We start from the raw sequence: 16,036 nt of genomic DNA on the forward strand, positions 1-16,036 counted from the left end.
AAGAGCATTATCTTGTAATTCACGTCTTTATCTCTGCTAGACTAAGTCCTTGGGAGGGCGGAAACCAGGTTAAACTTTCTATCTCAATAGCCTAAACGTAGTGCCTTACACACAAAACAGCTGTTCAAATAGCATTTGTTGAGCGAGTAACTATTTTCTTCTTTGGAATGATGGCGGCCGGAATACCAGAAAGATGGGGACTTAAAGGGGACAGAATAATTAAATCTATAAGGAACAAGCGGGATGGAGTAAATAAATCTATAAGGAGCAAGTGGGTACGTAGGCTTTTCCATAAACCCCTGTAACCCAGAAGCCGGGGCTGCTCGGCTAGGGGGACCAGGCCGACCTGGCTGCCGCCTGTCGTGGCGACTGGGGCTCCGGTAGGCTGCCGCCAGGAGTGCGCGACCCCCGAAGAAGCAGGACAATAGCTTGGAATTCGGCCTCGTGTTTCCGGTGAGGCAGCCTCACGCTGGGCCGGTGAGGCCCGGGTTGGGGGCTCCGAGCCGGGCCCACGGCGAGGAAGACGCAGCCCGCTGGGCTCCAGCTGCCGCCACCACCGCCTCCCGCGACGCCGTCGCTCCGCCCCGCCCCGCCCCGCCCCGGAAGTGACTTGAGGCCGGTCCGGAACCTCTGGGCCCGGCGGCTGCAGCGTCACCAGCAGAGCCGGTGCGGGGCGGGCAGAGCGGCCGCTGCCGCCGCCAACGAACCGGGAACCGCGCGGGGCACAGCAGCACGCCGGCCAGGGAAGGGGGCCTAGCGATCGGTCCGAGGGCGACGGGCCGCCGGCGGCCGCAGGGCGACGAAGACGCGGAGGAGGCGGAGCCCGGAGAGGGGTGGGGGCCTGGGAGGGTTAGGGTGGGAGGGGGTGGGGGGGGTGTCTCTGGGCTCATGGAGCCGGCCGAGCGGGCGAGAGTCGGAGAGCCCCCGGAGCCGGGCGGGCGTCCCAAGCCGGGCCCGCGGGGCTTCGTCCCGCAGAAGGAGATCGTCTACAACAAGCTGCTGCCCTACGCGGAGCGGCTAGACGCCGAGTCCGACTTGCAGCTGGCCCAGATCAAATGCAACCTGGGCCGGGCCGTGCAGCTCCAAGAGCTGTGGCCCGGGGGCCTCTTCTGGACCAGGAAACTCTCCACGTAAGTGTGCCCGGACCTGCGGGCCGGGCCGGGGGGAAAGGCTCAGTGAGAGGTGTCGGGGATGGGTGCTCTTTGTCCAGAGGGCTGGACCCTTAGCTCTGTCCTCGCTGGAGCTGTCCCCGAGCGGTGATCCCAGGGTCGTGACAGAGCCTATGAAGCACTCAAGCCGTCCTCCCTGCCACTTTCCTACGGGACTTACCGGGTCTTCACCAGCCCTCTGCGTCCTCCCCATTTGCTTCTCCCGAAGTGTTCGGGTTGTTGTCTTCCCACCTGGGGGGCCCTGGGGAGCCCAAGGGCCCCGGCCCCGAGGGAGAGAGGTGAGCCTTTCTCAGGGGTCCTCCGTGGACCATTGCGCATGGGAGAGGCGGGGCAAAGAGGATTTGTCTTTGGGGGAGTTCCTTGACTTGTCTCCCTGCTTCCTCCGGTTCTTCCTTCCCCTGCGATCCCCGCCTCTTCGCATCTCCGTTGGCGTCTAGTAACTTTCTGAATGGAAAGAAGACCATAGGGAAGCTTACGGGTTTTGCTTTTTTGGGGCCCCCTCAGACCTGGCGGAGTTGATCGAAAAGGTTGGTTTAAAGTCAGACCTCATTCTTGAGCTTAACGTCTTATGTGGACAGTGTTGTTTAAGATCTTAAGGATTGTGTGTTGCTCCTGTTGTGACATTTCTTTTGGAGAGACCTTTAAGATACTGAGGAAAGTAGGGAAGAGCACTGTCAGGATGTCCAGGGCGATATTAATAACAGGCTTGTGTTAATTTTTTGAGTTACTCAGATTAAGAGATTACCTAAATCAGTTTCAGGAGTTCTGTTTGTAAACTAGCTTCAAACTATAGTGTCACTGAAATTAGAAAAAAAAAAAAAAAAAAAGAGTAAAAATACAATGGGGGAAAAAAGGTTACATTTACTTGCTGGATGGGCATCTTTACTGTGTCCGAAGAGCTTTTTAAGAAAGAATTTTGCTGTATCTTGTTTGGTTAACTGTACATAAAATCTAGTAACATGGTATGTTCACGTATGTGGGTATGGACGGGGGAACACACAAGACATAACTCACTCATTGAGTGTTTACCCAAATCTGCTGATTGAACTGAGTGATGACTCAGGGTTTTGTAATAGTTTTGTCTATATTCACTGGATGATTCTCATCTGCCAATTATTAAGGGGCCTCTGACAAATTTCTCATTTCCACTTGAGGGGTGGGTTGGACCTTTTTAATTAAAAAGTAGCAAAACTAAAACATGTAATTTGCCCTCTTCAGACAGTGATCATAAAATGTCAAGGTTAACAGCTCTCCCCTTGACTAGAGTATAAAGAAGTTTTTCGTGTTAGTATCCTTAGGAGAATGGAGGTGAGGGGCGGCAGAAGCAGGAATGCAACAGGGAGAACCACGTTTAGTCAAAAAAGAATATTTTATAAATAGTTACAATCCAAATGCTTTTTCAAGTGAGACTCCTAGGTTTTTGTGTTACTCAGGCACAGTAAAAATAGTCACTTTGTTACAGTAATTCCCCGTTTTAATCACTTGGATTAGACTTGCCAGAGAATACCTACCATTTTTGGGGACGCAAACAGCTTTTTTTAGTGTACAGTATATAAATATGCCATGGTGTGAAGGCATATCTGCTTTGGATTTATGAACCTAGAATCTACCAAGGCATAGTTACGCATTGTTTTCTGAAGCATTTATTGTCAACAAGTTTGGTAAATTAGCCCTCCGAGTTTTGTTATTGTTTTGGCTTATTAGGTAAAAGTTTTTACCTAGAAAGGGCTAAAAATAACAATGGAGCTAATGTTTGGTGTTTAGGGCTGGATTGCAGATAGCTGATGGCTTAATACCCATGAACCCATAACCATTTATAGCTAAATAACCAGCAAGAAATGCTATTGGGTAGAATTTTATTTTGGAATAGTGGCTAGATGCTGAAAACTGATTCTTGGTATTGCACTATGAGACGTTTTGAATGCGGTGGGACATGTTGTGATCTTGGGTGTGTTTTTTTCCCAAGTCATGTTAAGGTGACCTGTTTATAGTTGTGCTTGTTGTTTTTTAAGCCTTCTGTGTTGCATAAGTGAACATCTGAATAATGCCAAAACGTGTGACGAAAGCTGAGTGGTGATCGTATTTAGTACTTCGTAGAATAGAAAGTGGTAATGAAAAGAAAATCTAGTTTCTCCCACTAGCTCTGAGACTGTGGGAAAGTTACTTAATCATGTGTTTCAGTATTCTTGTGCATGAAATGAGGGGATTGGACTAAATAATTCTTTTTTTTTTTTTTTTTTTTTGAGGTGGAGTCTTGCTTTGTTGCCCAGGCTAGAGTGCAGTGGCGGGATCTTGGCTCACTGCAACCCCTGCCTTTCGGGTTCAAGTGATTCTCCTGCCTCAGCCTCCCAAGTAGGTGGGATTATAGGCCACTGCCACCAGGCCTGGCTACTTTTTTTGTATTTTTAGTAGAGACAGGGTTTCACCATGTTGGTCAGACTGGTCTTGAACTCTTGACCTCAAGCAATCTGCCCACCTCGGCCTTCCAAAGTGCTGGGATTACGTGTGTGAGCCACCACACCCGGCCTGGACTAAATTCTTGAGAAGCATTTCTACTCTGGTATTCTGCAGTTTTATTTATCTTTTTTTTTTTGAGACGGAGTCTCGCTCTGTCACCCAGGCTGGAGTGCAGTGGCGCAATCTCGGCTCACTGCAAGCTCCGCCTCCCGGGTTCACGCCATTCTCCTGCCTCAGCCTCTCCGAGTAGCTGGGACTACAGGAGCCCGCCACCACGCCCGGCTAATTTTTTGTATTTTTAGTAGAGACGGGGTTTCACTGTGGTCTCAATCTCCTGACCTCGCGATCCGCCCGCCTTTAAATCTTGTCAAGCTTCACATCAGTCATTGTGTGTATCTTTCTACAAGAACTGTTTGAATAATTTGTAAAATACTGGAAACAGTTGCATAGATCAAGTACATTCCTAAAGACCAAAGTGTAAATGCAGTTGAGAGTTACTGGGACTATCTTGCCGATCAGAATTGTGCACCCCTAATCTGGACATCAGAGGTGTGTTCGGGACCAAGTTCTGATTTGGAAGGTTCTCAGGCTTTACATTTGGTCCCTCTTTTTGATTTTTTTTTTTTTTTTTTTGAGACAATCTCACACTGTTGGCCCAGACTGGAGTGCAGTGGCACTATCTTGGCTCACTGCAACCTCCACCTCCACCTCCCCGGTTCAAACGATTCTCCTGCCTTAGCCTCCTGAGTAGCTGGCATTACAGTTGTGCGCTGCCATGCCTGGCTAATTTTTGTATTTTTAGTAGAGACGGGGTTTCACCATATTGGCAAGGCTGGTCTCGAACCCAGGTGATCTGCGTGCCTCGGCCTCCCAAAGTGCTGGGATTACAGGCTGAGCCACCGCCCCAGCCCTCTTTTTGACTTTTTTCTTTATTTTTAGTAGTTGCAGTCCATTTAGAAACTTGCAGGTCTGTTTAGCATCTCTGAAGAAAGATTATTTCTATATTTTTAAATACTTGGCCATGTGAGGCCGGGCATGGTGGCTCACGCCTGTAATCCTAGCACTTTGGGAGGCTGAGGCGGATGGATCACGAGGTCAGGAGATCGAGACCATCCTGGCTAACATGGTGAAACACCATCTCTACTAAAAATACAAAAAATTAGCCGGGCGTGGTGGCGGGCGCCTGTAGTCCCAGCCACTTGGGAGGCTGAGGCAGAAGAATGGCGTGAACCTGGGAGGCGGAGCTTGTAGTGAGCCGAGATCATGCCACTGCACTCCAGCCTGGGCACAGAGCAAGACTCCATCTCGAAGAAAAAAAAAAAATACTTGGCCATGTGATAGAGGCTTTCCTGTACAGACAATTTAAAAAGTACTAGAACTGTCTGGTCAAGAGAGGTTGTGTGATGTAACACATCACAAGGGAAATTTTTAATAAGGGAGGAGACAAATCAGAGAAGTTGAAACAAATTAGAGAAAGTAGGAACAAATTAATGGTCTTTGGACAATGGCAGACAGCTCATGGACACTGTAAGTGAAATATTGGTAGATAACTGGTATGGCCTATGTAGAGAATGAAGGGAGTTGAAGAAAGGTATTCTTAAAACTTGATTTTGTTACGCCTGTAATCCCAGCACTTTGGGAGGCCGAAGCAGATGGATCATGAGGTCAGGAGTTCGAGACCAGCCTGACCAACATGGTGAAACTCCATCTCTACTAAAATTAAGAAAATTAGCCTGGCATGGTGGTGCACGCCTTTAATCCCAGCTACTCAGGAGGCTGAGGCAGGAGAATCGCTTGAATCTGGGAGGTGGAGGTTGCAGTGAGCCGAGCGCCACTCCAGCCTGGGCGAAAGAATGAGACTCCATCTCAAAAACAACAACAACAAAAAACCCAAAAAACTTGATTTTGCCCTCTTGCCTTTCTGGACCTTTCATGAGGGGCTGTGGGTGCTCGTTAGAACACCTCAGGTTATCTGTATGTGAGGTGTATCTAGCCGTGCCTCCAACATTATTATCTTTTTTTTTTTTGGAGACGGAGTAGCTGGGATTATAGGCACGTGCCACTACACCTGGCTAATTTTTTTGTACTCTTAATAGAGACAGGGTTTCACCATGTTGGCCAGGCCAGTCTCAAACTCTTGACCTCAAATGATCTGCCCGCCTCGGCCTCCCAAAGTGTTGGGATTACAGGCGTGAGCCACCGTGCCCTGCCTAACATTATTATCCTGGCGAGAATTTAGATTATTAGTGGTTTTTCAAACTTTAAATTTAGTAGTGGAGTGTTTTATTTTTTATTTTTATATTTTTTGAGACAGATTCTCGCTCTGTCTTCCAGACTGGAGTGCAGTGGCGCAATCTGTGCTCACTGCAGCCTCTGCCTCCCAGGTTCAAGCAATCCTCGTGTCTCTGCCTCCAGGTAGCTGGGATTACAGGTGAGTACCACCACACCTGACCAATATTTGTATTTTTATTAGAGAGGGGGTTTTGCCATGTTGCCCAGGCTGTCTCCAACTCCTGGCCCCAAATGATTCACCCGAGATCTCGGCCTCCCAAAGTGCTGGGATTACAGGCATGAGCCACCACGTAGTGCCAGTAGTTGAATGTTAAAAAACCAAATTTTGGCCGGGCGCGGTGGCTCACGCCTGTAATCCCAGTACTTTGGGAGGCTGAAGTGGGTGGATCACAAGGTCAGGAGTTTGAGACCAGCCTGACCAACATGGTGAAACCCCGTCTCTACTGAAAATAGAAAAAAAAGTTAGTCGGGCGTGGTGGTGGGTGCCAGTAGTCCCAGCTACTCACCGGGCTGAGGCAGGAGAATTGCTTGAACCTGGGAGATGGAGGCTGGCTGCAGCGAGCCGTGATTGCACCACTGCACTCCAGCCTGGGCGACAGAGCGAGACTCCTACTCAAAAAAAAAAAACAAAAAAAAAACCCCAAACAAAATTTTAAATTTGAAATGGGATTCCTCAGGCAAATTAAAACCCTACTCATTAAAAAAAAAAAAATACTTCTTTGATGATAGAACCCTTGAAACCTCCTCAGGGCTCTACAGCATACTGTTCGAAAAATCACTTGGATGCGCTGTGTGTGGCGGCTCAAGCCTGTAATCCCAGCACTTTGGGAGGCTGGGATTACTTGAGGTCAGGAGTTCCTTGGCCAACATGGTGAAACCCTGTCTCTACTAAAAATACAAAATTTAGCCTGGTGTGGTGGCACTCGCCTGTAGACTGAGGCAGAAGAATCGCTTGAACCTGGAAGGCAGAGGCTACAGTGAGCCGAGATCGCGCCACTGCACTCCAGTCTAGGCAACATAGGGAGACTCTTGTCTTAAAAAAAAAAAAAAAAAAATCACTTGGCCTTTCTAGCTCTTTGTTCCTTTTAAACTGGTAAATTGGTCTGGAGGAAAGGGCGGGAAAAGGATGGAGAATAAGCGAATGGGTTACTGTTTCCTACAACTTATCCCAGCCATGATTCGTGTGTGTGTGTGTGTGTGTGTGTGTGTGTGTTTAAACAGAATTCTGATTTTAGTAAAGTATGTGGGTTTGGTGTAAGATGAAGCAAATTTAGATCCCTTGTTTGCTACAGTGACATGTTTTGTATTGTTTTATGATTAAGTGACTATATTATAGTGTGAAGTCATTTTAATTGCTAATTAAAACCGTGGCACCCTTTAGAATTGAAAGTACAGTTGTTTTATTATTACAAATATTATGCAGTCTTCCTGGATTGATTATCCCAGTTGAAACCACATAATGTATTTGATTAGATTATGTAACCACCAGAAACTTAAGTGTAGTCAAGATATGAGTTATCAAATACACAAACCTTCTCTTGTGGAAAGTAATAAATGGCCACAGGAGCACCCACATTCATATCATCCCCGTGTTGGGAAAGAAAGGAAATGCTAAGTGCTGAATCTGCGTTGTCTGGTATGAGGCACCTAAGAGTATCTAATGTTTGAGTATGAAATTGAAGTACACAATAAATGCAAGTGGTTTTATTTGTAAATGAATCTTGAAATTTTGACAAATTACCAGACTCATCAGTGAGAACCAGTTAGAGAGAGTGATAGAAGAGGTTTGTCTTTGTTATTAAGTGATCATTCAAAATGGCAACCAAACTTTCTTTGTAGGAGAAAGTTGATTTTCCAAAGGAACTGATTTTGGAGAACGTGAATTTTTTTGATAAAGTTGTATAATGCAATAGCACAGTAAGACATATTTCATATTTGATTTTTTCAAAAATTTTATTTCTGAGAGCAATTTTAGGTTCACAGCAAAATTGAATGGAAAGTATAGAGTTCCTGTATACCCTCTGTCTCTACACATGCACACATTTGATTTTTCATGATGCTGTCACACATATACTTTTTTTTCAAAAATATTTGAAGCCCTTACTGTTTTCCAGAGATCTCTCAGTAATTTCTTGAAAACAGCTTGTCATTTTTCTTTTCAGTAGTTAATTGGCTATTTCTTCCTGAACATCATTGGCCAGTGAGCATATGTGTGTTTCTGATTTGAAGTTTTCTAATATTTAAACTCGTTTCATTAAATATTTTTTATTATGAAAAATATCAAATATTCAAAAGACAATATAATGAACCTCATCACCTATCTTCAATTGATTAACTCATGGCCAGTTATGTTCTTTTCATCATCCCCTTTCCCCATTGTTTTTGAAGTATATTATTTATTCATAAATGTTTCCAGTATATATCTTCAAAGGAAAAGGAATTTTTTTAAAAAAGCAATACCAATACTATTATAAAACCTAAAAAAATTAACATCTATTATCACTTTGATCAATCTCATGAGGTTCTGCTTCTTTGCCAAATTTGTGATTTTACTACTGAGTTTCCATTTCATTTGCATTTTTTTGTCTAAGGTTTACTATAATCAAATCTCATGGACAGAGATCAAGAGAATAGCTCATTAATGAACACTTTCACATTATGACATCTTTCATTTCTGCCTCTTACCTTTGAAGACTTAGTCTCAATCCTGGGGTAACAAATATTCTCTTAAGTTACCGTCATTTAAAAAATGAATACACAAGAGGCTCATAGGTTAGTGCACAGTCATGGGTTAATACAGTGTAGTAGAGGCAGACATCAGTCTTCTTTGAACACAATTTTTTGAGTGCATTGCGTGGGCTGGGCACTGGTTTTGGCGTTTGGGATGTATCAGTGCAAGTTTTCTGCCTTCTGGAAGTTCCATTGTGCTCTTTCCTTTTTGTGTGTTTTTTTTTGAAGAGACAGTCTTGGTCTGTTACCCAGGCTGGAGTCATAGGGAGTGCAATCATACCTCCCTGTTTTAACCTTGAGCTCCTGGGCTCAAGCGATCCTCCCATCTCAGGCTGCTGGTTAGCTTGGACTACAGATATATACCACCACGCCAAGCTAATTTTTAAAGTTTTTGTAGGGACAAAGTCGCACTATGTTGCTCAGGCTGGCTTTGAACTCTTCGGCTCAAGTGATCCTCCCACTTTGGCCTCCTGAAAGTGTTGGGAAAGTGTTGGGATTACATGCGTGAGCCACTGCATATGGTATGTGTGCTTTTTTCTTTTTTTTTTTTTTTTGAGACTGTGTCTCGCTCTGCTCCCAGGCTGGAGTGCAGTGGCACAATCTCGGCTCACTGCAGCCTCCACTTCCTGGGTTCAAGTGATTCTCCTGTCTCAGCCTGCTGCGTAGCTGGGACTACAGGTGCAGCCACCATGCCCGGCTAATTTTTCTGTTTTTAGTAGAGATGGGGTTTCACCATGTTGGCCAGGATGGTCTCGATCTCCAGACCTGGTGATCCGCCTGCCTCAGCCTCCCAAAGTGCTGGGATTACAGGTGTGAGCCACCGCGCCCAGCCGTGTGCTTTATTCAGTGCACATTTTTGTTCATTTAGGACAGACTAGGCCAGGTGACAACTCCTTCAAAAAAATTGAAGAAAATAGGAATTCTGAATATATTATTTGAAAAGAAAATCTCATTCTGACCACTGTGTTTTAATGCCTTACTTTGAGTCACTAAGAAAGGCAGTTAGAAAAAAAAAAAATGTACCATTTGATGTTCTGAGATCTGAATGTCACTTAAGAATGGTTTTCCCAAGTGTTCTTTCTGCAGTGTTGTAAAATAAATTTGTATTTGAAATAGATGTTGTTAATTGAAGTGGAGGCAAATTTTTACTGTTTTTTTGGCAAGCTTGTAAATAAGCATATAACTATATAACTTCTAAGAACTGTTTTTCTTATGGAACCTGGGAATTAACTTTTTTCTGTTAAATGAGACTTATTTTTAGAGAATCCCTTTCGCCCCTGTAAAAAGTAGAGGTTCCTCTTCAAAGACTTTCCTCCCCATCTAATTAGGAATAAATAGTAACTTCTCTTAGAAGCAAAATTTATTCAAAGACCCATGCTAACATTCTTAAATATCTGCTAGCCGTAATAAAGAAATCAATGTACTTTATGTTCTTAGCTCCCACAATTTAGCCTAAATATTTGCCCTGGCATGCTTATTCTGGTCCAAGCAAGCAGTAGATCATAGCCTGTTCCTCTTCCTTATTGGAAGGTGTTTTTATCTTTCTCAGCATTCCACAAGTTACTTCCTCCTTCCTTTGTTCTCTGCCTTTGCCTCTTTTAAAAAGTTCTAAGTTGCTAGCCAATCGGGACAATACAGAATGTGAGGTCCCGTTCTAGCCAGTGGAAACCGGACACAACAGTAGGTTGGACGCATCAGGTTATAAATGACCCTGTCTCCTTTTTTGGTGTATGCGCCTGGCAAAACTGCTGGTGAGTGTACCCTTTCTGCAGAAAGTATAAAAATGGCCTTGCTGAGGAAATTAAATTTATGTTCAAGTGCTGTTTCTTTACTGCAACGGGGAATGAGCATTTCAAACATCCCCCTTCCCCCCCTTATTTTTAGACAGGGTCTTGCTCTGTCGCCCAGGTTGGAGTGCAATGGCGCTGTTACAACTCACTGCAAACTCAACCTCCCAGGCTCAAGCGATCTTCCCATCTCAGCCTCTGGAGTAGCTGGGACCACGGGCATGTACCAGCACACCCAGCTAGGTTATTATTATTTTATTTTTATTTTTGTAGAGACAGGGTCTCACTATGTTGCCATGGCTGGCCGCAAACTCCTGGGCTCAAATAACTCCTTGCCCTCCCAAAGTGCTGGGATTACAGGCATAAGCCACTGCACCTAGCGCCTCTTCCCCCCTTTTCAAATACAAAAATCCTAATCTATGTTTCTGTCTAACCTTTGTAGAAAATTAGATCAAAGTCTCATTCTATATGAACACCAAACCGAGAGCATGGTGGTAAAAACGGTAAGCAAACAACAACAGCAACAGAAAACCCCTGCATTCATTGAGACCTCTATTGGAATGTTAAAAGCAGCACATACTATAAATATTCCCATTTGGAACCTTGAGGTTGACTACTTCTATATTTGGTTTACACTTAACATTTCTTCTCTCTCTTTTTTTGAGACGGAGTCTTGCTCTGTCACCCAGGCTGGAGTGCAATTGTACCATCTCGCCTCACTGCAACCTCTGCCTCCCAGGTTCAAGCAATTCTCCTGCCTCAGCTTCCTGGGTAGCTGGGATTACAGGCATGCGCCACCATGCCCGGTTAGTTTTGTACTTTTAGTAGAGACTGGGTTTCTCCATGTTGGTCAGGCTAGTCTCGAACTCCTGACCTCAGGTGATCCGCCCGCCTTGGCCTCCCAGAGTGCTGGGATTATAGGTGTGAGCCACCGCGCCTGGCCAGTCCAGTGGTTTTCAAACCAGGTGATACATCTGAACATAAAAAAAATTCAAAAGCAACTGGTACACAGAGCCCACTGAAGAACAGTTAAGTTATAGCATCTTTCACGTACATTTATCAGTCTGTCACCATAGCCTTGTAAAGAAAGCCAGATTTTACAGAGATTAAGTGACTTCCCCAAGGGACTGACAGCAGTTTGAGTTCTTAACAAACTTGTAGAACCATGTTGTTCCTGCTTACTTGGCTACTGGTTGAAAGCAATAAATGTTGTATCCAGAGTTGATTATGTTGATAGTTGCAAAGCAAACTAGAATAGAAACATACGACATTTTATTCTGTTAGTTATTGCTCCTTGCCACAGAAATATGCATCCTTGATCTGCTCCTCTAGCTAGAGTTGTCTCCTGTGCCTTTTTTTTTTTTTTTTGAGATGGAGTCTCGCTCTCTTGCCCAGGCTGGAGTACAGTGGCCTGATGTTGGCTCACTGCAACCTCCACCTCCCAGGTTCAAGTGATCCTCCCACCTCAGCCTCCCAAGAAGCTAGGATTACAGGCGCCTGCTGCCATGCCTGGCTGATTTTTGTATTTTTAGTAGAGACGGGTTTCTCCATGTTGGCCAGGCTGGTCTTGATCTCCTGACTTCAAGTGATCCACCTGCCTCAGCCTCCCAAAGTGCTGGGATTACAGGCGTGAGCCACCATGCCTGGCCTCCTATGACTCTTAATTCTGCAGATGGTCAGATTATTTTGACTTCAGGTTGCCTCTTTAGAGTATAACTTAAGTGATGACAGCTTTCTAAACTTTCAAAGTCAATGACCACTTAATATATGATGAAAATTGCGCTAAAAAAATCAATCCACAAAAGTCTGTTAATGCTTTATTTTATTTCACTTTTACATGTTTCGTCTTCCAGGTACTTGGAGTCTCGTATCTGACTGTCTTATTTGATTGCGAGTTCTTGGCCCAAAGGAACTATTTGAGTCATTATTGTCTTGTATGTGTTGTTTGCTCTATAAATGCTTTTTGAATATACAGGTAATTGAAAATAGGGGAGGTGAGTTTATGAAAAAACCTTTCCTCTTATTTGTTCACTCAGTGTTTCTGGCAGTGAGAAGCTTTATCTACATTTTTAATATTATAGGTAATGATGAAGGACTTAGTCTTGGAATAAAATCACAGTAATTTGTTCCTGATCCCTTAGTTTTCTCTGCTACTTTTACCTCTCTTTTTTGTTGTTTCTATATGGTGAAACCTTGGAAAGAGAAGGAAAAGACTGGAACTGATACAGCTGTGGTGAAGTGTTTATTTTGGGTGGGCAGGAGTTGAAGTTACTGCCTGAAATTAATTCAGGGGGTTATTCAGAGATTTCATGGGTCATAGTAGTTTTCCTTGCTGTAAAATATTTATCATTTAGCCCTAGCTGTCAGGGATTAAGCAGCTTTTTTCTCCCCCTCTTTTTTTTGAGACAGAGTCTCGCTCTGTCACCTAGGCATGGTCTCAGCTCACTGCAGCCTCTGCCTCCTGGGTTCCAGCGATTCTCCTGCCACAGCCTCCCAAATAGCTGGGACTACAGATGCACACCACCTGTACATACAAAATAATTAATAAATAAAAAATACAATAATCAGTAAAAAATACAAAATAATTTTTGTATTTTTAGTCGAGATAGGGTTTTGCCATGTTGCCCGGGCTGGCTTCAAACTCCTGGACTCAAGCAATCCACCTGCCCTGGCCTCCCAAAGTGGTAGGATTATAGGTGTGAGCCACCATGCCCAGCTCTTAAGTGGCATTTTAAAAAGTCCTTATTTCTCTCCATTTCTTTAAATATTTTACATTTTAGTAAAGTTTTAACATGTAATTCCTGTATATTTCTCTTTGAGAAATTTTCAGTTAATCTTTTTGTTGGTAATTTGAATGGAACAGTCTTCCCTCAACACTTTTACTTTTTATCTAGTTGCTGTACAGGAAGGCTCCTGACTTTTTTTTTTTTTAATATGTATTCAGTGGATTTTAAAGTTTAGTCTAAAAGTGTTTTTTTGTTTGTTTCAGATGTTTTAGGTATAATCATAGCATTGACGCCATACTTTTAGTTCCACCTTTCCTGAAATAATTACCCTAATTTTTGTTACCTATTCTTTTGATCTAGATTCAGAATAATGCTGAATCATAATGGTAAGAATAGTCATTATTGTCCTGAATCTGACTTTAAAGGAAGTGCCTCTTGGGGGAGGAATGCCTTAAAGTCTGATACTGACTGTTTAATTAAGACTCGTGTGTTTTCAAATGGATTTGGTTTCTCTTGGTTATAATCCCATTAGTATTTTCTGATTTACATTGTATTGTAATCAGATTGTTTGGCCAGAATGATGTCTGTGTGTTAAAATTAAGTGAGGTTTTTTTTGTGGCTTAGTTTATGACTTTTTTTTGTTTTTTTTTTTTTTTGAGATGGAGTCTCACTCTGTGGCCCAGCCTGGAGTGCAGTGGTGCTATCTCAGCTCACTGCAATCTCCGCCTCCTGGGTTTAAGCAGTTCTCCCACCTCAGCCTCCCGAGTAGCTGGGATTACAGATGCATGCCACTATGCCTGGCTAATTTTTTTTTTTTTTTTAGATGGAATCTCTCTCTGTTGCCCAGGCTGGAGTGCAGTGGCGTGATCTTGCCTCACTGCAATCTCTGCCTCCTGAGTTCAAGCAATTCTCCTGGCTCAGCCTCCTGAGTAGCTGGGAGTACAGGCATGTGCCACCACGCCCAGCTGATTTTTGTATTTTTAGTAGAGACAGCATTTCTCCTCGTTGGTCAGGCTGGTCTCAAACTCCTGACCTCAAGTGAGCCACTGCTCCCGGCCAACAAGTTTTTATATATGTTCCACAGGGGATTGAAAAGGGAACATAGTTTTTGTAAGCTCAAAATTTTCATACTTGTCTCACACAATATTTTGTTACTGTTATTCAGCACATAAAGTTTTGCTTTCTGAAGACTGTGCAATAGGTGGTATTATATGCTGTCATCAGGAGATGTATAATGTCTTACTTCTTCGGTGATATTAGTAGCCATTTTACATCGTTAGGGATTCCAAAATGGTGATACTTAAACGTTTCACTCTGCTTATTTGGTGGGAATCTCTAAAGCAGGGGTTTCCATCTCCCAGGCCACAGATTGGTAATCTGTTGTGGCCTGTTAGTAACCGTACTGAGCCGAATTTACAGCCCCTCCCCATTGCTCACATTACTGCCTGAGCTCTGCCTCCTCTCAGATCAGTGCTGGCATTAAATTGTCTTAGGAGCACAATCCCTCTTGTGAACTGCGCATGAGAGGGATCTAGGTTGCGTGCTCTTTGTGAGAATCTTACGTCTGATGATCTGTCACTGTCTCCCATCACCCCCCAATGGGACCATCTAAGTTGCAGGAAAATAAGCTCAGGACTCCCACTGATTCTACATTATGATGAGTTATGTAATTGTTTCATTATGTATTACAATTTAATAATAATAGAAATAAAGTACACAATAAATATAATACCCTCAAATCATCCCAAAACTACCCCCACCATCTTTGGAAAAATTGTCTTCCACAAAACCGGTCCTTTCTGTGTGTTAAAATGAAGTGCCAAAAAGGCTGGGGACCATTGCTCTAAAGAACTTTTCCTCATGAAATGTTGTTTATCCTGAGTGCCTGTAGGAGTGGCAGGGTAAAGCTTAATTGTTCCCCTTCATTTACCAGTTTTTAAGTTAATGACTTAAATGGCATTGCTGAAAGATGTGGTCTGTGAGGTTTGGTTTTGTTTTGATATTTTTCATGAACTCAATGGTTTTAGACATATCCGTTGCAATTACCTTGATTCACACGCTTTTCATTTTTGGTTGGTGAGAAACCTATTCAAGTTGACTCTTAAGACTTTAAGTAGTCTTTGATAAGGGACATTTAAATTAAGATAATACACAAATGCAGAAATATTGATTATCTGATTTTAAATATTGTATTTTACGTTAGAAGTTTGATATTTTTTCATTGTTAATTCTAATTATAAAAATAATTCCTATTAGCCAGGCATGGTGGTGGGCTCCTGTAATCCCAGCTACTTGGGAGACTGAGGCAGGAGAATCTCTTAAACCTGGGAGGCAGACGTTGCAGTGAACTGAGATTGCGCCACTACACTCCAGCCTGGGCGACAGAGAGAGACTCCATCTCAAAAAATATATAGAATAATAATTCCTGTTTACTTTTTAAAATTATTATTATTTTTATTTTTTGAGACAGTTTTGCTCTTGTCACCCAGGCTGGAGTGCAGTGGCATGATCTCGGCTCGCTACAACCTCCGCCTCCCGGGTTCAAGTGATTCTCCTGCCTCAGCCCCCCGAGTAGCTGGGATTATAGGTAGAAGCCACCATGCCTGGCTAATTTTTTGTATTTTTAGTAGAGACGGGGTTTCACCGTGTTGGTGAGGCTGGTCTCAAACTCCTGACCTCAGGTGATCCTCCTGCTTCGGCCTCCTAAAGTGCTGGGATTACAGGCCTGAGCCACCACGCCCAGCCTGTTTACTTTAGAAAGTGAAAAAACTGAAAACGTGTTTTGAAAAAACACAAAATTTTCTCAGTTTTACCACCCAGAGGTAGGTTTTGTTGTGTTTTGTTTTGTTTTTAATTTTTAAATTTTTTGTAGAGA

General features: G+C 43.5%; 1 protein-coding gene and 1 long non-coding RNA gene across 10 annotated transcripts in view; one reads left to right on the forward strand and one right to left on the reverse strand.

The window, feature by feature from the left end:
* The window catches only part of LOC131381309 (uncharacterized), a 42,275-nt gene extending 41,703 nt beyond the window's left edge, over nt 1–572 (reverse strand). Inside the window, exon 1 of the long non-coding RNA XR_009209959.1 lies at nt 347–572. This is a non-coding gene — a long non-coding RNA (uncharacterized LOC131381309). The remainder of the gene's footprint in view (nt 1–346) is intronic.
* The window catches only part of PSME4 (proteasome activator subunit 4), a 134,637-nt gene continuing 119,172 nt past the window's right edge, over nt 572–16,036 (forward strand). For 8 of the 9 annotated variants that reach the window (XM_058428429.1, XM_058428428.1, XM_058428430.1 and 5 more), the window contains exon 1: nt 887–1,130. In XM_058428429.1, the coding sequence (XP_058284412.1) occupies nt 889–1,130 (242 nt within the window). In that variant the 5' untranslated portion in view covers nt 887–888. Of the gene's footprint in view, nt 1,131–16,036 lie in introns of all 9 variants that reach the window. The other variant, XM_032177001.2, reaches the window with a different exon arrangement.

This window comes from Hylobates moloch, unplaced genomic scaffold (assembly GCF_009828535.3).
Source record: "Hylobates moloch isolate HMO894 unplaced genomic scaffold, HMol_V3 SCAFFOLD_15, whole genome shotgun sequence".
NCBI classification, from domain to species: Eukaryota; Metazoa; Chordata; class Mammalia; order Primates; family Hylobatidae; genus Hylobates; species Hylobates moloch.